The 23,364-nt window shown below is 45.2% G+C and overlaps 1 protein-coding gene across 4 annotated transcripts; it reads left to right on the top strand.

Moving 5' to 3' along the window:
• The first annotated feature begins 249 nt into the window (after positions 1-249).
• On the top strand, positions 250-23,212 carry akap11 (A kinase (PRKA) anchor protein 11). Of its 4 annotated transcripts, none has more exons than XM_069155083.1 (12): positions 250-371; positions 4,826-4,930; positions 5,456-5,566; positions 5,654-5,707; positions 5,869-6,000; positions 7,541-7,805; positions 8,194-12,607; positions 12,858-12,998; positions 15,437-15,523; positions 17,916-17,962; positions 18,531-18,730; positions 20,382-23,212. In XM_069155083.1, exons 2-12 carry the CDS (start codon positions 4,868-4,870, stop codon positions 20,565-20,567), a joined length of 5,700 nt encoding a protein of 1,899 aa, XP_069011184.1. In that variant the 5' UTR covers positions 250-371; positions 4,826-4,867; the 3' UTR covers positions 20,568-23,212. The 4 variants fall into 4 exon arrangements, with proteins under 4 accessions (XP_069011184.1, XP_069011185.1, XP_069011182.1 ...); XM_069155084.1 differs by having other exon boundaries at positions 250-640; positions 15,440-15,523; XM_069155081.1 differs by having other exon boundaries at positions 250-640.
• Positions 23,213-23,364: the final 152 nt, after the last annotated feature.

Raw genomic sequence — 23,364 nt, 5'->3', positions numbered from 1 at the left:
AGCAAATATTCACCCTAACTAATGTAGGGAGAGCATGACAGTAGACTCAGGAATAAAGTTGTACAAATAACATTAATTCGTGTTTGTAGTTATAAGAAAAGAAAAAAGTGAATATTATTAATTGCTGATGGAATACAATGTTCACCGTAGCACAACATAAAACTGGATGAGGTATAAAACAGATGTTAAGATCAAACACAGATCGCCTGTGTTGCCCGCGGCTCGATTGCTCTGTGTTTGACAGTCCGGCTGCGACACGAATCGTTTTCTCGGCGTGCGGTTGGTGATGCCTCGCGCTGGTTTCCATGGGACGTCGGGCGGCGGGATGGAGAGCTCGGGTCACCGTTAGGGCTCGTTGAAACCGATCCGAAGTATGTCCGCTTCCTTTTACTCGTAGAGTCGGCCGTCAGCGCGGGACTGGCTGTTGAGAGCACTCGTAACGATGGTGTCGTGTTGTCACGGAGGTCACGCACACCGGCAGACAGCGCGAGCTCCTCCGGTCTGACATGAAGGTCCGTGTTGCCATTTTCTGGTCAGACGAGCTCGAGACGAACGAACCGTTTGCGGATCGCGCATCAGACTCGGCGGCCACCGTCGTCGCTGCTGCCGCTGCTGCTGGAGCCCGAGCCTGAGCCGGGAGGTAAAAAAAAACCCCACCGCATCACGGCAGATACCGACGTTTACAATAAACACGAAACGCGACTGCATTTTGCCGTCAGTTGCGTGTTTGAATCTTCACGTCGCTGTTAGCTCGGTGGCTAGCTGCTGGCTAGCGACGACAGGGTGACGTCACAGACCGAGCCGCCCGCGGCCTGCTTCTTCCGCTAGCCCGGTGATTGACAGCCTGTCAACGAGCAAAAGAGGTTGATTTGGCTGCGGACGACTGTCGTTGTATGTGTCCCAAAGGTTCGCTATCAACTGCGTGTGTGTGTGTGTGTGTGTGTGTTGTGGACATGGCTGCTTGATCAACATCAACATCCGGGGTGTGCGGCTGCTCCGCGGCCTGCTGCGGCGGGGACCAGCCCGGAAACACGGACCCTTCCTCCAAAACACCCAGCGTCTGGACGGGTGCCTTGGATTCAGAGTCATACTTCACATTTACAGTCGTGTGAGCATGCACAGGTGTTACGTCATAACATGTCATCTGTTGTAGGGGAAGTTGTCAACAAGCCCGCATGTTGTCAGGTTCATGGTTCAGGTGTGGATGGAAAGAGGACGTCATGGACGTCATGGTTCAGGTGTGTTTAGAGGGAGAAAGGCTGGTGTTTGAAACGGAAAACGTGCTGGTCAGCCTTCTTTCTTGAAGGGGCTATTTTGAGAAGAGCACAGAGGTGTCACTTAAAGGGAAAGACCACCCTGAAAGGACCTTTTCTTTGTGCTGTTTTGTGTCTCCGCCCAGCACAGGGAGTACAGCTGATCATGTTGTTATCAGCTGATCATGTTGTTATCAGCTGATCATGTTGTTATCAGCTGATCATGTTGAAATGTGTCTGTTACCAATGAAACATTTCATACATCAAAGAAGCTCATCTTGAGATGATGTGTCTGAATAATGTGTTTGTTCTGTTCTTTTCAGCGGAGTGAGCCTGCAACTAATGATTAGTTTGATTGTGAATTTATCTGATTTATTTTGTTCTTATTTCAATAATGCTATCGAGTCTTTTGTTTTGACCAGTAGTCCAAAACCTAACGACATTTCACACAGGATAAAATAAGCTTATGTTCACATGACAAAGCAGAAATGGTGTTGCATGAATGACCTTCATGCTTTGTTGGGATATATATATATATCGTCTGGGCCCATTTTTTATGTTATTTTTATGTTATTGGTAACGACTCTGTGGTCTCACTGTGACAAGCCAAGATGTCCGCTGTGAAAAGGTCCATTAGGCAGTTTGAACAGGAGACATTTTTGTTGCCCTCACAAGAAAAGCACAACTGTAATTTACTCCATTAAAACTGGGCGCATTTCATTTTAGGTGACTCGTCCAGGACACTTGTATGGCGCCATCTGGCTAATGTTTCCCTCGTCATGGTTACCGTGTATGTGAGAAGTGACAATACGAACGCCCGTCTCTTGTGGTATTCACAATGTAGGGCCATATAATTGTCTGAAAGCTCTGAGGTTTTTGAGTTTTTGACGAATATGCTGACGTTTGCAGAAATAGTGGAGGCTATGGAAATTCATTTTTCATGTGATTGAAAACTAATATATTGTAATTTTTGTCAGTGTTTTTTTTTTGTTAATTAATAATATGTCTTGACAAAAATGTTGATGTTCCCAGCAGCCTCATCCTTTCCTTCATGATGTCACCCATAGACATATATACATAGATGTACATGTGTACATAGACGTACATGTATACATAGACATACATATATACATAGATGTACATGTATACATAGACGTACATGTGTACATAGACGTACATGTATACATAGACATACATATATACATAGATGTACATGTATACATAGACGTACATGTATACATAGACGTACATGTGTACATAGACGTACATGTATACATAGACGTACATGTATACATAGACGTACATATATACATAGACGTACATATATACATAGACGTACATGTGTACATAGACGTACATGTGTACATAGACGTACATGTGTACATAGACGTACATGTATACATAGACGTACATATGTACATAGACGTACATGTGTACATAGACGTACATATATACATAGACGTACATGTGTACATGTGTACATAGACGTACATGTATACATAGACGTACATGTGTACATAGACGTACATGTGTACATAGACGTACATATATACATAGACGTACATATATACATAGACGTACATGTATACATAGACGTACATATGTACATAGACGTACATGTGTACATAGATGTACATATATACATAGACGTACATAGACGTACATGTATACATAGACGTACATGTGTACATAGACGTACATATATACATAGACGTACATAGACGTACATATATACATAGACGTACATATATACATAGACGTACATGTATACATAGACGTACATAGACGTACATGTATACATAGACGTACATAGACGTACATGTGGAGGTCCTGGCTGGACCTTGTGGTTTTAAGGATTTCTAACATTTGTGCTTGAACACTGAGAACCAGTTATCACTCAAGATAGCTGCTCGTTTTGAATTCGATTGATTGAGCTCAGCTCATCAGAATATGCCTCCCCAAAGTTTGTTTCCCTGTGCAACCAGCACCACATTCTTGTCTCTCTGCTTATCAGGTAAAGAAACAATTGGTTCCAATATTGAAGAAATAAGTTATGATTATAATACGTACTGCACAGGACACACCTGCTTTATTGTTACCACCTGACCGAAGAGTCACCCGTGCCTCACCAGAGGCTGCTGTTTGGTCTCTCAGTGAGCCGAGAGTCTTTCTCGTGTTTCCCGGCTGTGCTTCTCTCTCGTCTTTGTTTATCTATCCTTCCGGCCACCCACACTCGTGCTCAAAGTTTGGCCCACATCGGTTCCCAACCAAACAAGATCTGAGACTGCAGAGTTTCTACCCTGAGCAGGTTGTTTTTCTGTCACTCCCAGACCCCCCGGTTTGATCTGCTTAGCTCCGTTTCAATTTTGTTCAAACGCTGATAATTAGTTTCATGAATCAGCCCGTGAGGATTTTTGTAAGCCTAAACTTAGCTACACTTAATTGCAGTTTTTACCTAACATGACTAATACTAAATACATATCCCAGTTTGTGAGCACATTAGTTGCATAAGGTGATGATGTAGGCTTATTGAGTTGGTTCTCACAAACTGTACCACTGAATGTTGAAGCTCTGAACTAAAAAATGAAACATCCCGGGATAAAATAACACATTAACCAACAACTTTATGTTGTACCTCTTTGTTCAAGTCAGTCACAGCCTCAACAGACATCGCTGTGCCTGCTTTCCTTGTGAGTGAATCGGGATGCACTGCATAGTTGAGGTTAGGCAGCAGTGGCTGGCTGTGTTGTTTTTGTACAGCCCACCAAAGCCCCCGTGAGAAGCCAGGTGGATCTGGATCACCAGAGGAAGCCAGTGGCATGTTCTCTACCTCTCTGGTTCTCAGGATGCAGGATGGGCTGATCAATAGGACCGCCTGCCTGTGTCTAGACCCAACTAGCTGCTTTGGACCATACCTCAAAGGAGAGGCTTGGATTTCTTGGGAAACTTTTCCTTCTTGTACACTGTAAATATTTTGCCTCCTTACTTGCTCTCTCATGCTGCCCCCCCCCCCCCCCCCCAACCCCTCCACCCCCCTTTTCTCTTGCCTTGCCGTTTGATCTTTGATGCGGGCCTGGCTGTTTAAAGAATACCACAATAGATAGCCTGGCCTACAATAGCTTATCCTCGCCAGCAGGACAAGTCTAGGCCTACTTTTAACAGCTTTGAGGGCAGCCTGTCTTAGCTGCATCTTTAATCTGTTTCACAGGCTTTTACATGTAACCCGCTGACTTTGTCACATTATGCTCCTTATTTTGCCATGTGATGTACATGTGCAACATTTAGACAGAGAGGTGGTGTGATATCTGCTTGTTTACTAATAACACCAATGCTGTCATTGCCCTGTCATGTGATTGTTGCTGTGGTCGAGGGTGTGACGGCTGAGAAGATCACATTCAATAGTTCCGTTCATAGAAGTAAAGAAAGAGCTTCAGAAAAAGCGGCTCAGCTTTGGACCAACGAGCGATACATTTCTACTCTCATTTTAGCAGTCGCTCATCGTATTTTAAAACGTCTTTGCCGTGTTACTCTCTCACTCACGTTCTTCTCTCCTGGCACCTTTGTGTTTACAGGTGAGCGGCCGGTCAGCCAACCAGGTGCAGCCCTCTGTTGCTATGGACGCCTGTGCCCGCATCAGAGGAGTCCCAATAAGGTCCAGGGCCTCAGTCCGGAAAGAGGTCTGTGTGCTGGGATATATTTCTATTTTATTCTCCCCAGTGATTGTCTATGCCTGCCAATACACTGGACGTAGACTTTTTCAGATTGTGAAACTAATTTCTGCAGGACAAAGTGAAATCAGAATTAGTTTGCCCCTTGAAAACCACGACTGCAATGTTTTACTTCTGCTTGTCAATGCAAAACATCATGTCTTAGTTGTTTGTTTTAAGTTTGAGTTTAAGTTTTAAGTTTGAGTATGAAAACTCAGCATGGTGCTCTAACTGTGTAGTGTTCCTGTGGTCTGCAGTGGCTACATGTTTCTTTAAAGTGATTTTGAATGTCAGTCTGAATATAATATGATTACTTTGAAGGAAGCAGATACATAAAATAAAATACACACAATACTGTTTTTTTTGTTGTTTTTTTTTACATTCATCTGTTCTTCATGCTACAGTGCTGAACAAAAAAAACATAAACACTGGTTTGTCAGTGGAGCCGGAGGGTAACCACACTCGTTCTATAAAACCCAACATGTGTGTTTGCAGACTGTGCGTGACAGTGGAGCGCAGTCTGTCAAGAGCCTCTTTAGGAATAAAAAGGAGCTGTGCAGCGTTGGCCTTGACCTGCCGACCAGAGACACCGCAAGACTGACAGAGGTTTGTTACACAAACACGAGTATGAACACATAAATGACGCTCTGCCATAAGACATGTTACTAATGACCATCAACTGTGCTCTTTCAGATTCATTTTGTGTGTCTGCCTGGTCAGTGTGAAGGGGAAGACGTCACTCTGCAGGTAAGTTCTTATAATTAGAAACTAATACAAGAGGTTTGGACGAACATACTGATATTGTAGCGATGGGCACAAGGTCATGTTTCGAGGTTAGAGGAGGCAATCAAATGGTCTTGTAATGAACCATTTGGCCTGCAAATAAAAGGGGTTCTGTGTCTCTCCAGGCTTTGTCATCTCTGCCAGCGGGGCTGTGTGAGCTTCTCAGGTCCCTCCACGTTCACAGCCTCAAGAATGACGAAGTTCTGCTGCTCAAAGACTCCCGCAGGCTTGCAGAGCACAAGGACGTCGGGCTTCAGGTAGCTGAAAGACCTTTGATTTTTAAAGGAATTTGCTCAGTCAGCATGCTGAGTAAAGCAGAAGTTCGCAGAAGGCAGGGAAGTGAAAGGCAAGAATAACAGGAAGGAAGAATGGGCGTCTGTACAGCAGTCAAGCTTCTCTGTGCCTGTAGATATTTATATCCCAACAAGAACAGTAGATTTATAAAGTATTCAGACTCGTTCACTTTTTTCACAGTATGTGTTGTAGATTTCTTTGGAAACTGATGAAACTTCCAGTTTGCCCATTAATGAAGTTTTTTTTTTTTTTTTTGCACATTCGATTAAGAATCAAAAACAGAAACGTCTCATTGAGAGAAGTATTCAGACCTTTTTTCATGGCACTCCAAATCGTCTTATTAATTATCTTTGAGATGTGTCTAGAACTTGTATCGGCATTTGGCAAATTAAATTGATATTGAGTTTAGAAATTCACAGCTGTAGTAATAAGGTCCCACAATTCACACTGCATGTCAGCACAAAAACAGAGTGCTTCACTTCTGGCTGCTCCCGAGTGGCCGAGCCGTAACCCAGACTGAAACCCACCAGAACATCTGTGGAGAGTCCTTCAGATGGCATTTCAGATGCTTCACATTCAATCTTATTTATCCACAAATGTTTAAAAACTTTTCCAAGAGTGTAGTTTGATGTCCAAAAATGGATATGTTATTCATTTGAAAGTTTAAATCACCATCAGAGTGTGCAAAAAGTGAAGGGCTGGAGGATTTTGTAAATCCACTAAAGTAATTTCCATACAAAAAGCATTTCAGGCTCAAAATAGTTACATGAGATCACATTTGTATTATTTTCCTGGAAAACCAAGATGTTTCTACTGCTGGGATAACTGCGCTCCTGTAAATGTCCGTTTATGAAAAGTTTCGTTTATGTACCATAGAATCATGTACAAACTTTCCAGATGTTTTTTTCATTTCCAGAAAAAGTATTGTTTATCACTCACTAGCAAAACAAAACTGTGGCAGTTGTTGATTAACTTGTTTTCCCACTTCATGGCCTTGTCTGTCTGCATGTGCACAGACGGGCCAAGTCTTTCTCACGCTCTTGAAGAAGCGCAGGTGGGACAGACACACTGGTGTTGTTTTTTTAGCTGTGTCCTTCCTGGTCCCGTGTGCCATAATTGGGTTCACACAGGCCCTGTGGCTCAATCTGTGGGTTCACCATCCATTTCCAACAGCGAGCCCTCCCACCTATGTGAACTAAAGAGTGAACTGGCACTAAATAATTTTTTATTCTGCGTATTCACCAACTCTCAATCAGACCAAACAATATAATTCCACCCTCATCTCATCCCATCCCCTCCCCCATAAAATACAAGAGATCCCCATGTGATCTGTCACAATATCAGCATGTCTGTCCCAAGTGATTCTGGACATGATGGCTTTGACAGTTTATCGATAAAAACTGTAATTTTTCTCTAAATGAGATGAAAATCAGCTGCCAGCTCGTCCTAACTTTCAGTGTGTCTCATTCCCTTCCTTTCTTTTCTTGTGTTGGTTTCCCCTAGTGTTTATTAAAGGCCGTGTGTGTGCTGAGGCATAATCCCAACACGAGTGTCTACCCTCAGGCCAGTGTAGCGTCTTTGGTGGGCTTGCTGGGGTGCTACATGGCCGGGGTGCGCTATGCGTTGGAGCTGCAGGCTCTTCAGAGGGGCACAGCTGAGCCCAGCCAGCCAGAGGAAGATGACACCAACCAGTCGGTGTCATCAATCGAGGATGACTTTGTCACAGCCCTAGAGCATCTGGAGGAGGATGACACAGGAGACAATCCCTGTAGGTTTAACATCCAATGCTTTGTGGCATTTAGGAGCCTCTGGTGTCTTATTTACTTTTGAAACATCCCCAAATAGAGACCTGATTTGTAAAACCTCTGTTTTTTATACCATCATCCCCTGTGCACAATGTTTGTGTTTTTATTTTAAGGGGCAGGAGATTATATTATTTAATTTGACTCCTAGATTGCACTAATAAGTTATTTAATAGTCTCTTTCCACTACTTTTTTTTTTTTTTTTTTTTTTTTTTTTTTTTTTTTTTTAAATGATCATGGCACAGTGCATACTTTTTTTTTTTTTTTTTTTTTTTTTTTTTTCACCTTTATCATTTGTTCCCTCCTTGTGCATGCTGTATATAACCAGTTTTCTCCTTTGTCCATCTCTATAGCTGCAGCTTCATATTGCCATTTTAAAAAGCGTGATGTGGCATCACAGACAGTTCCAGCCCACAAGAGAAGAAAGGAATTATCAGGCTCCCGTGTTATTGTAAGCTCATCTTCGAAGAAGTATTCAGCCAAACATAGTTCAGGTCCAGATGTGTCAGTCACAGTGCAGAAGTCATCGTGCGTGGAATCCCAGTGGACGTACTGCAGTCCTGGAGCTCGTCTCCCCTCGCCTCTGATTCATGTCAGTGAATCGGAGGAGTCAGACTGCTCCAGCCCCAGCCCAATCATTTTCCTGGATGAAGTGGGCTACCAGAAGAGCCTGCTGGCCAAGTTGGACATCCCCCAGGTGCCAGGCGGGCCCAGAGAGCGAGTTGAAGACTCAGACTCTGAAGTCAGCGAATTCTTTGACAGCTTTGACCAGTTTGATGACCTGGAGGAGCTGAGCTCAGAGAGCTGCACTCTCACACTGCCTCTGGATGCCACCAGTACCCCAACCACACAGAAAAAGTCTGCTGAGTCTGGTACCGGTGGGTCAGCATCTAAATATGTTTCTAGGGGCTGCTCAACCAAGGGTATGAATCCTCACCGCTTTGACCAGCCCACTCTCCCAGCCAATGTGAAAAAGCCCACTCCTCTGAAACCAGGCTCTCCCTACTCAATTCACTCAGAGGTGCCTGATTCCCCGAGACCGGTGCAGACCTCCTCTGACGAGAACGGGGGCCCACTCTTCAGTCCTGTCAGCTCCTCTGCCTTTAGTCCTCTGGTGGACTCAGGTGGACAACTGGAATACTTCTGGAAGACAGATGAGGACGGACAGGACAGCTCAGAGCTACGTAAACCCCAGGATCTCTGCTCTCTGTACAAGACCTACTCAGACTTTGCCAGCAGTCTCTCCAAAGAAATTCTGGGCTCTGTGTGTGGCTACCAGTCTGCTGTTGACATCAGTGAAAACAAGAACCTCAGCTGTGTCTGCCACAAAGAATTTAAGAACTCATCAGGACACCTAATGAAGCTCTCAGAAATACAAGAGACTGTAACAGTGGACAAGCTGCAGAAGAGGTCCCAGTCGTTGAAGGATGGCATTCAGAGGTTCGCTACTGACCTGGTGGAAATGAGTTTGGGCAGCGCCTTGCGAGACCTCCAGAAAGGTGTATCCTCTTGCACTACTACTTTGTGTCACCTAGCTGCCAGACTGACCTCATCAGTGTTTCAGATGGCCTTCCACGAGATCGGCATGCGACATGCCTATGTGTTGAAGGAACGAGCAATCAACGGATTAGCTGGCTTCCTGGTTGGAGAGGCCGTGTCTGGGGCGTTGAAAGAGTTCCTGACGGTGAAAAAGCAGATTTTTCACAGCACAGTGACACGTTTTGCCGCTGACCTGGCTGAAGAGCTGGTGTTTGAAGGCATAATGGAAGTGTGTCAGTTCTCCCACCCCTCAACTCCGCTCACACCTAGTGATTGGTCTTTTGGCCACGGGCAAGAGGAAGAGGAAGAGGAGGTGGTCTCCTCCTATGCTTCGGACTTGTCTGAGTCTGTAATTCAGGAGGCCTTCATAGAACTCTCTCAGGCTGACGTCGCGTTCACGAGCCAAGCGGCGATTAGTGTGTCACTGGACAACATCTGTTACGTCAGTGCAGAGAACACGAGCACTCAGACCTGCAGTACCTTTGCTAACCAGCGGGTTTTAATTAGCAGCTCCACTGCAGCCGTCCCAGGAACCTCAGGAGAGGATGCTACCTGCACCGTGAAGAAAGCCTTGTTCACTGTATCGGGCATGGCCAGCTGTATCCCTGTGCCCCAAGCAGGCCAAACTCTCTCCCACCTCCAGGATTCGGAGGAGACGTGCCAGCATAAGTCTAGCATATCAGACACTCCACAGGCCAGCCCCAAAAGAGTCACTGTGTCGTCCTCCGACACCACCACAGCTACACAAACTCACCTGAACAGTCATGGAAATCAGACGTCCATGCCTGGAGGAGACTCCTCCCAAGAAAAGACTCCATTCCAAAACCTCTCTGGCAACATGATGGATATGATAGTAACTGAGGCTTGTGAGCTTATAACTGCCTCTAAGATGAAGAAGAGTTTTGGTGACTGTGCTGATTTCCTTACAAAGACAATGGGAAGCCGACGGGACTCTTCCTCAAAGCAGGAGGCAGTTAATTATGAGACTCCAGATTCGCCTTCAAAGCAGGCAGCTGGCAGGGAGAGTTTCAGATATGACTGTAGAGATTCTGTCAAGCAGGGTAGCCCCGTTGAGCAAGCAACAAACCTTCGCATTCCTCCCATTTCCTTTCAGACAGGCTCTCCAAGCCAGGGGAGAGTCCGCTGTGAGCTAGACCCCAGGACCAGTGGTGTGGCTGAAAAACATCCTGTGATGATGGATACTCTTGATGTGCCGGGTACCGACACGGGTGGACAAAGAAAGATATCTGTTCCTGTGGATGACTGTGCTCCAAGCTCTGGCCAAAAATCTGGCGGGACTCCTGGTACTCCTCCTTCCACTCCTCAGCAGCCCAGTGATGTGTCCAAGGAAAAACAGATAAAACAGTTCTCCAAGAAACTGAAAAGCAAGCTGGCCAAGGAATTTTCCCCTGCAACGCCACCTCCAACCCCCCACTATCAGCCTGAGCCTGGCCCAGGCCCAAAAGACATCATCCCTGAAGCAGACAAACATGAGTTTATGCTCAAATTGATGAGGTCTCTCTCTGAGGAGGCAGATGGCAATGAGGATGAAGAGGAGGAAGAAGTAGCGGAAGAAGGTGTTGGTGGCACTAACAGATGTTTAGAGACAGAGGGTGTCCGGCCTGAACTGAACCAGATGTCCTCTCGCAGGATGTCCAACAAGGAGGCTCTCCACTATGCTGAGCGGTTGGCCTGCCACATTGTCTCCTTGGCAACGGAAATGGACACCCTGGGAGTGGGAGAAGAGGAGGAAGAGATGAGCAAGGGCAGCAAGAGAAGGAGAGACAGTGTGGCTCAGTTCTCAGAGCAGACACTAAACACCTTGTGGGTGTATGCCGGGGAGGTGGCAGGAGAGGTCATTAATGATGTCAAGAGGATGGTGAGCTCTGGACAGCAGTGTTCATATCACAGGGCTCTCAGAAGAAGAAGCTTGGACAGATCTAGCTCTGAATGTTTGCATCATCACCACCACCACCACCAGTCTCAACCCAGTATGGACCAGAACAGGGACTGGAGGTTAGGGAGGCTGGCTGAGCAGTGGTCCAATGACCTGATAGCCTCAGTCTCCCGGTCTCCCACCTCCCCTCCGAGCACCAGCTCCGGTTTGTCCTCTGAGTATCCCAGCTGTGAGAGCGTTACAGATGAGTATGCCGGTTACCTCATCCGGGTACTGAAAAAAGAGGGAGGCAGTAGGGAGTTAGTCCTAGATCAGTATGCGAGTCGTTTGGCGTACCGCTCCATAAAACTAGGCTTGGCTCATGCCAGTCGCAAGGTCAAGCAGAGATCCTCCAGCACCCATCTTCACTCCTCGAAGTCGCTGCCAGATGAATGGAAAGCTTCAGGTAATGAGGCCTCGTCACCCAAGGATAGAGCAGAGTCAGTGGGTTTTCAGTCAGGCGAGGATGCTCAGTGTTGTTGCAGAGACTCTGAAGAGCAAAGTAAGAGGGAGTACATGGATCTGGTCAATTTTGCTGAATCTTTAGCCTACAACATTACCTGTGATGTCACACGCAAACTACATCTTTCCTCTGTACGACTGCCTAAGTCCCTTACTGACTCCTGTCTTTATAAGAAATCCAAACTTGGAGACATGGCAGACAATCTCATCAGGAACTCCTTCTCCTGCCCCCTGTTGTCCAAGGAGGGTAAGAGTAGACACTACCACAGTACTGGAAGCCTGTATGATGGAGGCTGCAGCAGCAGGGCGATGCAGGTCATCGGGCATTATGCCAGGAAAATAGTGGATGACACACTGAAGATGAGCCTGGCTTCGGTTGGACATTCGTCCCGGGACCACCTGAGTACCCAAGGCCATGACAGACACTCTCATACCCAGAGGTTGTCTGAGGGGCCGGCACTGGTCCGAGCACTGAGGGAGAGGACGTGTCGCTACTGTCAGGTCCAGGAATGTCCGTACTGCACTAAACTTAGCAGGCACCACTACCAGCCTCTGTTACAGAGGAGGAAAAAGGGGAAGGAATGTCCGGCCAGGGCTGAGCGCCTCTCGAGCCTGGAGATCCCCAAGATCCACATTGACCTGGACAACAGGGCAGCGTTTGCGGAAGGGATGGTATCCATGGCAATGGAGACGGCTAAACGGGAGCTGAGTAATACCAGCCTTAATGCCGACAGTGGCATCGGCCACGATGGCACCAGCTACGCTGAGAGTCTGACTGCTGAGATCATGACGTCAGCCTTGTCCAACATCTGCCAGGCTGCCAACATCAGGTACACACGTCAAAATGAACATTAGTAGTAACTTTTGTGTGCACGGTCATGTCCAGGTGTTCAGTTTTAGGCTCGGCCCGTGCATTCATAGTGAACTTACCTTGTATCAATTGAAGAATCAAAAACATAATGTTATATTTCTTACCTAACTACAATTTCACCACACAAACAGAACTTTCATTGTGAATTTTAAGTATAAAGATATTTGCATAATTTTTGAAACTCTCCCATTTCTCTCCTTCCTGTCCAGCTCTCCAGGGAGGGAAGCCACTGAGTCCACTGTGTCCCAGCAGCTGAGTGTCGGGGATGACAGTCTGGGCAGCTGGTCTAATCTGAGCTTTGAAGATGAACACCCAGACGACAACAGCAGCTTCCTCCACCTCAGCGACAGGTATACAATTACTAACTTTTTTCATACGTAGACATTTACATACAAATATGCAGTCACGTGGACAAAACAGTGCTTTTACCTCGCTTAATGTTCAGGGCTGCCCCCCCCCCCCCCAACTAAAGTTTCTCCTCATCAACTAGCAGTCATTTGTTCAAGCCAATAGTCAAATAGTTGTCTGGCATACATGGCATTGTGTGTGAGTGAGAGAGAGAGGGTGAGGGCGAGAGAATGGGTTACATATCCAGATCTGTGGCTCCTGACTGAGGTATGGGGACCTCTGGTTTTAAGCCAAGTGTCTTTACTGTAGCTTGTCTTGTAGCTGGTAACTAGCTTTTCTTGTCTGGACCAACCCTGCAGTGATGAGGACATGTAGTCACACCGTCGTATCGTCCTTTATTTCCTTTTCAGTGAACACAATACATTTCAATAACATTATACTGAAACTTGGGCCTATCTAGATGCTTTATGACTGATTATAGCAACTTTTTCTAACAAATGTCTGTAAGTTATTCGTAACGTCTCTGACAAGGCGCAGCGTCCAAGTTCGAGGTTTTCTTACTGTGACTAAATAACTTATGAAAACTTGGTTGACCAGGAGTTCTCCAGTGGATGAAGGTTTAATCAACTATTTGGGGGCAGCTCTGTCAATGTCAGTATCTCAACCCCACTTATCTCTCCAGGATATATATTCACAAATGTTGTAATATGTTTATTATTACACTTGCAGTGATATTAAAAATCCTTAATTATACGGTCTGTAGCGTATGTTACGAGGTGGCTAGCAGCTCATAATGGTTTCTCCCCGGAGCAGGACTTTAGAAAACACTGCTGGGTACAGTTTGATTTTCCGAGTGATATTCAGAAAGTGTGCAGCAATTTTTTCCTATTGATTGATTGATTGATTGATTTAATAATGGAAGCTGTTATTGCTGTCATTTCACAAGGCGAGATTACATTTTTCAACTGGATGGCATGTGTTTCTGGATTTGATCTGATAAAGTGAATAATCCCTCCATTTACAGTTTACAAAATGGTACGCAAGGATCTAAGCAGTGACTTAATGGACTGTTTCATTATCCTGGGAATGGTGATATGATTTTAACCTCTCAGTTCGAGGCACTACATTTGATTTCTGTGTGACTTGCGGCTGAAAGAAGGAGCTTATCACTTAGGTCATGTGTGATTTCATGCTGTTTATGTCCTCAGACTCAGAAAAGTACAGAAATAATTGTATTGCTCATGTTGGAGCCTCCTGTCAGCACAGGGCACAGTGTACTGTATGTATTGAAAGCCTTATTTAGACCTCACTGCCAAAAGGCAATTTTCACTGATTTGTGCAAGTGTTGCATTGTACGCGACCTCTGAAGGATATATTATATGCTGCCAAGGTCTTAGTCGTAGTTGTGACAGAATTGGCCTTCTCTTCTTGGAGGGACGTCACCTCTGTTTGTGTGAATTTATTCAGAAAAGAGTGAGAGAGGGTGAGTATTGTCCCTCTCAGGGACGGCGTCTCATAAAGTCTCTGGGAATTAGGCTGTTGACACTTCTGGCCGGGGTTGCCATCTCTATGGAAGCCAAACTGACAACACCAAAAGAACAAAGAGTGTTAGCAGCGAGTTATTTTAGCCATCGGGGCCTGTTAATGTATCATAATATTTTCTAAAGGTGTGTCTGTGAGTGCTCCCCTCACTTCAGGCACCGTTTCTATAGGAACAAAGTCCACCGTGTGTAACTCATTAGACTCTCTTAAAAAGCACACAATCATTCCCACTCAGCAAATGAAATGACAGAGGAACAACAACAACAACAAAAAAAAAAACCCACATTCATGAGCTTAATGGAACAGCGAGCATGATGATTGACTAATTGAAGCATTTCTCAGCATGTGTCACTCAAGTCAAACCACAGGGTGAAAGCTGGAGCTGAGGTAATGCAGATTAATGGAGGTATTTTTAGATATTAGAAATGTTCCTTCCTTCAGACGTGCTGAGATTGTTGCGCGCCACAGTGTGCAGGTTCCAGCCAGCAGACTAATCATTGACTAATTGCAGAGAGAGTGTGTGTTGTTGTGCTTCTGTTGCCAGCTGGTTGTCCTGGTGGAACCCACAGGATTAACAAGATTATGTGAAGACAAGAATGTAATGATCTCACATTTGAGGCCTTTAGCAACAAATTGTCTCGATCAACATTACAGATGATTCAGGGGGATATACAGTGGAAAAATCTGCATCATTTGGAGAATCCTCACCTGACAGTTAAAGGATTAGTCCAAATGCTCGAAAGGGTTATCAACCTGGATATTGTTTGTTGACGGTACATGATAGAAATGGCATGAAACTGCTTATTATACGCTGATCTTTTGTTGCATTTCAGTAGCTCTCATGTGACAGCCACACAGTCAGTGTTACAGTGAAGCGTTACCTGCCTTCTCTCTCCAGCAGCAATGGGAACAGCAGTAGCTGGAGCAGTCTGGGCCTGGAGGGGGAGGCGTGTGAGGAGCGCTTGTCCTTCTCCCCCTCTGACAGGTTGGTCAGCAGCTGGTTGACATGACTAACCGTTCAAACTGGGGTGCACCTAGAATGGGACAAAGAACGAGCTGAGTTACTGAATGTACTCTGAGACCAACAGAAAGTTAAGAAGCGTGTGAATGATCCACCAGTGGAAACTCTCAGCACACAATTGGAGCCAGAGAATTGCTTCATTATATGAAAATGATTTACAATATTGTACAATGGTATTTAGATTTCTACTTTGTCTCATGCTAGGAACCACCAGCCCTTTGCATGACCACACTCTGCTCTAAATGTAAATAAGCTTGACATTGCATGTGCTTGTTGATGCTAATGTGCATACGATGGGTTGCTCAAGTTCTCTTGGTTCTGCATTACTTGCTTGTAATTATAGTTTTTATTATATTTTGGGGCTCCCTGCCCTCTTTGCACCGATGCCATTGAACAGTTGAACCACCGATGGCTTCAGATATCAGTCCCGCTGTTGTTGCAGCAGTGGGCCCCCTTTCATTCACTAAAGAAACACGCGAACAGAGATATACGGAAACATTGACAACACTGCCAGCCATTTATAAACATACCATTGTTTCTCAGGCTGGTCAGTGTTCTTCTGCTTCTTTCCGTACAGCTCAAAACAGTTCTATCAAACAACATGAGCTGTTGGAAAACCCACTATCATAGAGGTCCTACAGGTGCAGATTAATCACTGTCACATGGAGGCTCCACACATAAAATCAAGGTAATGTCATCGTGCTCCTGAAAGTAGTTGTTTAATCTCTCAAATATATAACGCAACACGATCAGCTCCTCGTCCACGACACCAGACAGGAGGGAAAAAGAGACCTTCAGCCGTGTCTTTACTGAACCATTTAGTCTTCGCTCCTCGAAGTAATCCAGTCTCGTAGAGATCCATTCAGGATATGAAGTCACACACTTATGCAATATGCACAAACAATGGTGCGTAAGCGTGGTACTGACGCAACAGAAGAGATACCCAGCTATCGGCGTTTTCCTACTACAAACTATTTTTGTTGATCTTTTTGTTCCCCATCAACAGTTGATTAATTCAGTTGTGTTGGCAGGTGACAACCAGTTATTATCGGTGTCAGATGTCAGAGCCTCCGACAGACGACTGAAGCCAGTCAGTGCCACTACTGACCAAAATATATTCACTGATATTTCAAGCAGGTTTGTGCATGTTGATAATACTCACCTGACATCAGCTGAAACCAAGAAAGCCGGAGGAAAATGTTCCAGATTTGTCAGTGTGAACGAGGCCAAAACCTTCAAAACAACTCTTGTGCTCATTTGGTTTCAACATTTACAATCAATGGAACGTCGTAGAAACAAAAACAAAAAAAGTTGTGACCTCAACCCAAATTCACCTCTATGTAAAACCTGCTGTGAAAAGCAGAGGACTGGACTGACCTCCTGCTGTTACCTGTCGTTAGAGGTCACAGTTTGACTGCCTGACATTGTTTCATGGTTTCGTAAATTTCCTACATGTTGCTCACTTGGCCCTGGCGAACACTAAGTAGTAGATGTTGAGTTCAGCGCCCGCCATTAGAGGGCAGGTTTCTCACAGATTCAGGTCTGTGGTTTAGTTTCTCCCGGAGAATATAACATGGCTGGTCCTTGTCAAAGCTCCCGTATGTCACTGAGCGTGTTCCAATTTGGATTTCAAAGATATTGTTCACCTCCTGGAGCAAGTACTGCAAACCCCTGGGTTTGTACTGTTGGTGGTAGATGCAACTAAAACGACACTTGTTACTTTAATGCATGACTTTACTGTTTATTTGCCCTGTTTGTGTCAGCACTTCCTCCTCCTCCTCATCTCTGCCCTTGCTGCTTCATGATCCTGACCCGTAAAGGGGAAAAGCCTTCTTAGACGTTTCCTCCTGGAAAGAAAATGAGATCCTTATATCATATCGGCAGAGTCGGAGTGTCTGTAGCCGCAGGCTGTGTCAACAAGACTGTGATTAACAATATTATAAAGTGGAGAAATGACTGTTTACCTGTTGGCACGTCACACAGCAAATATTTGAACAATTGACAGAATGGATATCAAGAAGATTTTCAGAGGGGGAAAAAAATCAACATTCAGATGTACTCATCGTCATTGTGTCTTATCTGACAAAAGACACCAAAGCAGAAAGTACATTTAGTGGAGTCTAGAAAAAAACATTGACTGGAAATATGCAGCATCTTTCCCCCAGTGTGTCTAAGATGTCTTTTGATCAGGATTGCTTTGATTGCAGTGCTTGTGGCCTCTTGATATCCTGCTACGCTTACATCAAACACTTTTAGCTTAAGCATGCTCATTGTCATTTATATATCTTTGCATACAGCCTCGTATGCCCGGCTACTTCTCCCTCCTCACCAACCTGTGACATTTCTCTTAAAATAGTGACCATACGGAGGACAAGGAGGCTGAGGTCAAAGAGGAACCCAATGGTAAGGATATTTTATTACCTGCAACTTCTTCTTTGGAGTCGGCCACAGTCAGTGGGAATGCTCGAGTATTCGGACACGGTGAAAGCTAAAGATGCAGATTACGGCAGAAAAGGCCAAATCAAACAGTTTAACATAGCAAACGTTTGGACAGCAGCAGGAAACGGGGGGAGACAGGCCCCTCTCTTAATTTGAGGTCTTTCTTTTTCCACTCGCTGAGACTCCGAACTGTTGGATTCCGGCTGGCTGTGTTCGTCGGTCTGAGTGTGTTGTTCCCGGGGATTTTTACCACCCCCATATTCAGCCTCTCCGCTCCCTCCACAGTCACTCAGTCTGCCTTATGCGTGTGTCAAAATACAGCAGCCCCCTGTGATGGCAGTGGAGGGGGAGGGGGGGGGGCGCTACAAAGTCAGTCTGTCCTGCTGTGGAGCCGTGGGAACGACAGACTCTTACCCATTATGCCTCAGTGGATCTGCCTGTTTTCTTTACCCGTGCTTGAGAAGTGAAGAACAGTAGATAGTGTCCCGCTCAATGTGAGGCTGATTCATCTTCCCATTCCTGTGTGCTGCAGGGACCGTGTGTGTGGACAGGACTCAGGCGCAGCCTCCCAGGACCGCACTGGTCATCGCCAACTCGGATGTCAGGGAGCTGGGGTGCGGCCCTCGACACGTGACCCTCGACCCCCAGCTCAGGAGCCTGCTGCAGTGGATGGCAGCCTCCATCGCCGACATCCCTCAGATCCAGCTGAGTCCTGACAGAGAGCTGCAGCAGGTGATTCGGAACGCATTCACGACCGCAAACAGGTTCCCACTGTGGTATTTACTACTCAACCGGAGGAACGTCTTTAACCACGTCACGCTGCTTCAATGAAAGAAGTCCTTCTTTCTTTCTTGTCATTGTTGACGTTGGTTTAAAATGTTCGCGCTCCCGTGTCCTGTTTCCATGAGCGTTAGCTTTGTTGTGGAGACACAGCTGAAAACCTACCAGCTTCTGCAGTGATGAAACGAGTGGTTTAATGTTTTATTGTCTCACAGCCGTGTCACATCGTCGAGTACCGCTTCATCAACAACATCCAGCTCCTTCCAAATGTGGTCATTTCAACATCTCTAATAATTATTAATAAGTTGATATTGTCAAAGTAAACTTTTCAATGTTTAGCCTATTTTCAGGCAAGAGCATTACTTTGAACTATCTCCTTCAACCATTCATTCTTTACTTTGAGCAATGTGCTGCTCCTTAGTTTGAGTATTTATTTGAAGTGGATATCAGGTAGTCTTAGCTGACTGTTCAGACTTGTCTGAAAGTTGTCTTCCTTTTGCACTCTGTTTCTGCATGTTGTCAGTTTTCCATTGTTACAGCTCACTCAATGTTCAGATTGTATTTATTTTTGTAATTTGTTGTCCACAGGTTTTCAGTGATATACAGGTATCACAGTACACTGTGGTATGAAAATGAAGGGTTATTACACCACGTACAAATACCGGTGTTAAAAATATACACGCAACGAACAAAGATACACATCTCCTGTTCTCCTCAACTACCTGTCAGACTCGGCAATGGGAGACACACACGCACGCGCACGCACACACACACACACACACACACACACACACACACACACACACACACACACACACACACACACGCGCACACACACACACACACACACACACACACACACACACACGCGCGCACACACACACACACACACACACACACGCGCACACACACACACACACACACACACACACACACACACACTTGTGCAGTGGAAAAAGCGAGACGGAGAAAAGTGAGACTGATCATATCACCATCTCCACCTGCAACACAGTATTTAAAATCAGAGATAAAACTGGATATCCCAGAAATCTTTGGGGTTGTCCTTGAGGATCCAGTTCGAAAAAAATGTGGAAGAAAAATAAAAACACATCAAATGTGGTCACGCTCAGATCGAAGTGTGTGTCCTGTTATCATACTGTGAAAAACTCATAGTATTGCAACCTGTGTGATAATGAAGAACAAGATGGTGATTGTAATTTAGAAGTTGTTCTACTTGTCTCTCTTTTTTTTGTAATAGTATATTTGTAATTGTTACATTCCCAGTGAAGTTTACAGTTTCAGTGCGCTGATGTCATTTAGACAGTAAAGTTTATGGTTAAACTGACTCCTTTACATATTTGTAACAAGTGTCTGATGACCACATTTGGATCGAGACACGGATTTCGTACATTGTTTTACTTCCTAGTCATCTAGACATCTGCGTCGGCCCCAACAACCGGTTGGGCTGCACCTTTCATGCCTGGTTGGAAACCTTGAACCATTTCCCCAGGTCATACTAATGCATGTTAATGAGAAGTGATGAGTCTTGCTTGAGGTTGCCTCCTTTTGTGATGACTGAAGTGTAACTGTTCGCCCCTTTCAGCTCCCAGCGGTGGTCCAGAGGCTCCGAGAAAGGAGATGGAGGGTGGGCGAGCTGCTGCACACGCTGCTGCGCTACTGTGAAGAGAGCCAGGCACACAGTGAGTCTCAGGCTCGAGACGAGGCCCTCCAGGCGGGCAGAGAACCTCACTGCACCCCCCTCTTCCAGTGGCTCCTGGAGCACGCCTAGGGCTCCCTCCTCCTCTTCCTCCTCTTCCTCCTCTCTGCTCCACACAGGGCTTTACGAACCCCACAGCCTCTAGAGGGCACCACACAAATCCGTTAATCTAACTTACTCTCATGAACGTGGGCGGCGTGTGTTTTGCATTGCATGCTGTGACCAAGAAGTACTTCTGTTGTATTTTATTTTTCGTTCCACCTTCTGTTTTGTTGCTGCAGTTTCATTATTTATCGGGCTGCGTATGTCACTGTTGATTTAGTGAGCTGTCTCCTCTGTCCGCCTACACTTCTCAATTAAAGGCTTCACAACATGCTGCCGCTGTGCTTGAGCTCCACAAAAGAGAGAGGAGCGAGAGAGACCCAGCCCTTGTGTTTCCAGGCCGAGACAGAGATGCAGTGAGTTGAGAGAAGGAGAATGTGTTTTTTTTTTTTTTTCCCAGGGAATCCCCACAGCTGCTGGCGGATGACGTCATCACACCCACAGCTCACCTCTGTGGTGGTGTTTCCACATGTTAAGAGACCAACTACACACACACACACACACACACACACACACACACACACACACACACACACACACACACACACCCCACATCACACCACACCCTGTATTATCAAAACCATCCTAAGATACTCCAACACAAATATTCCCTCTAGTATTTCATGATTGTTTTCATCAGAATTACTGCGCTTGTCATTCCCAGTTCTGTGGAGCGCTGCATGAGGATACAGTGACTCCTCACAGTTCATTGTGCTGCAGCACATCAACGCTGACAAGACACTGTTAAGCCAACGTCTTCAGTAAATTGTGTTCTGATTTCATTTTGAGTTGATGATCAAATGGGCCGTTCATTTGGCCGCAGAATGATGGAAAGCGCCTGATGAAGTGGCCTCTTGAGAGTATTGGTGTTGTATAATACTGTAACACTACTTGCCTAGCAACAATGTCCGTGGTTGTCAAACTTAGTAAAATATTTAGAGTGGATGATGTTTACTAGGATGGTCGGTATTTAAAAGAAAAAAGAAAAGTATTTGTTTTGAAGGTCACGTATCTAATCAAACATGAGATGCTGCTCAAAGTTATGAAAGATCACCATGATTTTGGCTTCATGCTGCCAAATGTAGCTTTTAAGGTAACAGCCCTCCCCCCTCCCACTCAGCAGTAATATGCTGATGATCTGTGCCCACGTCCATTTGGGGAAGATCCAGTGACGCAGTTAGCGGGTCGTTTGGTAATTACAGACACCGGTCCGGTCTGCACCTCCGAAACCACAAACTAGCAGCATCTGCTGCAGCCTGGACTCACATTGTGTCACCCACGCTCCTCAGTCACCTTGTGTAATCAAGGAGTCCGAATACCACAGCTTCCGCACAGTAACCCCCCCCAGCCTAACACACACCCTCATTACTCACCAGCCCCCATGTGAACGTCCACATGCACAGCACTACCCAGCTACTCGCTGAGATGCACTTTTTCTTTGTATTTGGCTGAGGAGAGACTGGGCATTTCCAGCCTGGCCCTCAGAGCTCTCCCGCTAAGGACCGTCTGCTCTGCAGTCAGTTAATGTACCCACAGTACCCAGACACCCCCCCCCCCCCCCCCCGCGCGCCCCAAAGAACGGTTGTTGGGATACATTTGGATGTTTGTATTTATATGAATTTTTTTTTTATGAGGGACCGGAGGATGAAGTGATGCTGGGAGGTCCTCAAATTTACACCTGGACTTTCCTTCTTGAGTTTGAAACACTGTAATATACCACGACCTCACCTCACGTCTCTTATTATAAACTAAGTGTTGTTGGTGGTGTTCGCCTGCATTGCTGAATCGGAAGCTCGACATTAATCTTCCTGTTGATGTACTGGCCACAGTATGCTACAGGCCGCTGCAGATGCCTTGTTTGTCCCTGCTTTATCCCTGGGCTGCCAAATGGTCACATCATCTTAAAGGTGTGTTTGTCATGTATGATTTGTTTACACAAAAATGTATATTTAATGAAAAGAAAAAAAAAAATTCAAATCCCCAAGTTATCTATGATTGAAAAAACAAGCAGAGATGAAGACAATGAAGTATGAACCTGACAGGTGAGAGAGTTCTGTCGGTTTAAATCGAAGGAATGTATTAAGAGTCATGGACACACATGACTATCAAAGTGTAAAAATCTTCTCCCGTTGTGAATGTTTAGTTCTTCCTGTAGGACTTTCCTCTTCTGTTTTCTTTCTTGATCTACTTTACATTCCTGTGCATCCCAGACGACCCATAGCGCTGTATTGTTGTGTTTCTAAAGCTGAATGTGTACCTGCCAAGACTCCACTCCATGTAGAAGCAGATCCTGTAATTCTGTTTTGCTACCGTTCCTCAGTGTTACTTTCTGCTTCTCTTCAACCCCAAACAGGAACATCAAAAAAAAAAAAAAAAAAGTAAAATGAAATGTACGTCACCTCCTCTCACTTCTGTATTTTCCTGCTACCTTGTAAAATCCTGCCAAATAAATATATTTAATAAATTATGATATAATAAGTTATATAACAGTGAGTTCACTTGTTCTCTCTTGTGGCATTGCTGAATAGTTTACACATTCTAAGCTTGAAGTCAAATCTCTAAATTTGTTTATGTCAAAGCTTGGTGTGACAATAAAGCTTTTTCATGTGCTCTAATCGTCTGTCTTCTTTCAGTGAAGTAATCACGTCCTTGTACCAACATGTTTCATTTTGTCCAGGTGTGTTATTACAGGTGAAGTATTTTATTTCCCAATAAAGAAATGTTTCGTTTTTAGTCTTGTTCAATATTTGGGTTTTTTTGTTGTTGA

The sequence above is a fragment of the Embiotoca jacksoni genome, unplaced genomic scaffold (genome assembly GCF_022577435.1).
Source record: "Embiotoca jacksoni isolate LCO1_2020_lvr unplaced genomic scaffold, fEmbJac1.0.p SCAF_2, whole genome shotgun sequence".
Taxonomy (NCBI): Eukaryota; Metazoa; Chordata; class Actinopteri; family Embiotocidae; genus Embiotoca; species Embiotoca jacksoni.
Note: the sequence above shows the minus strand (reverse complement) of the source record. Positions and strands in the feature narration are given on the sequence as shown.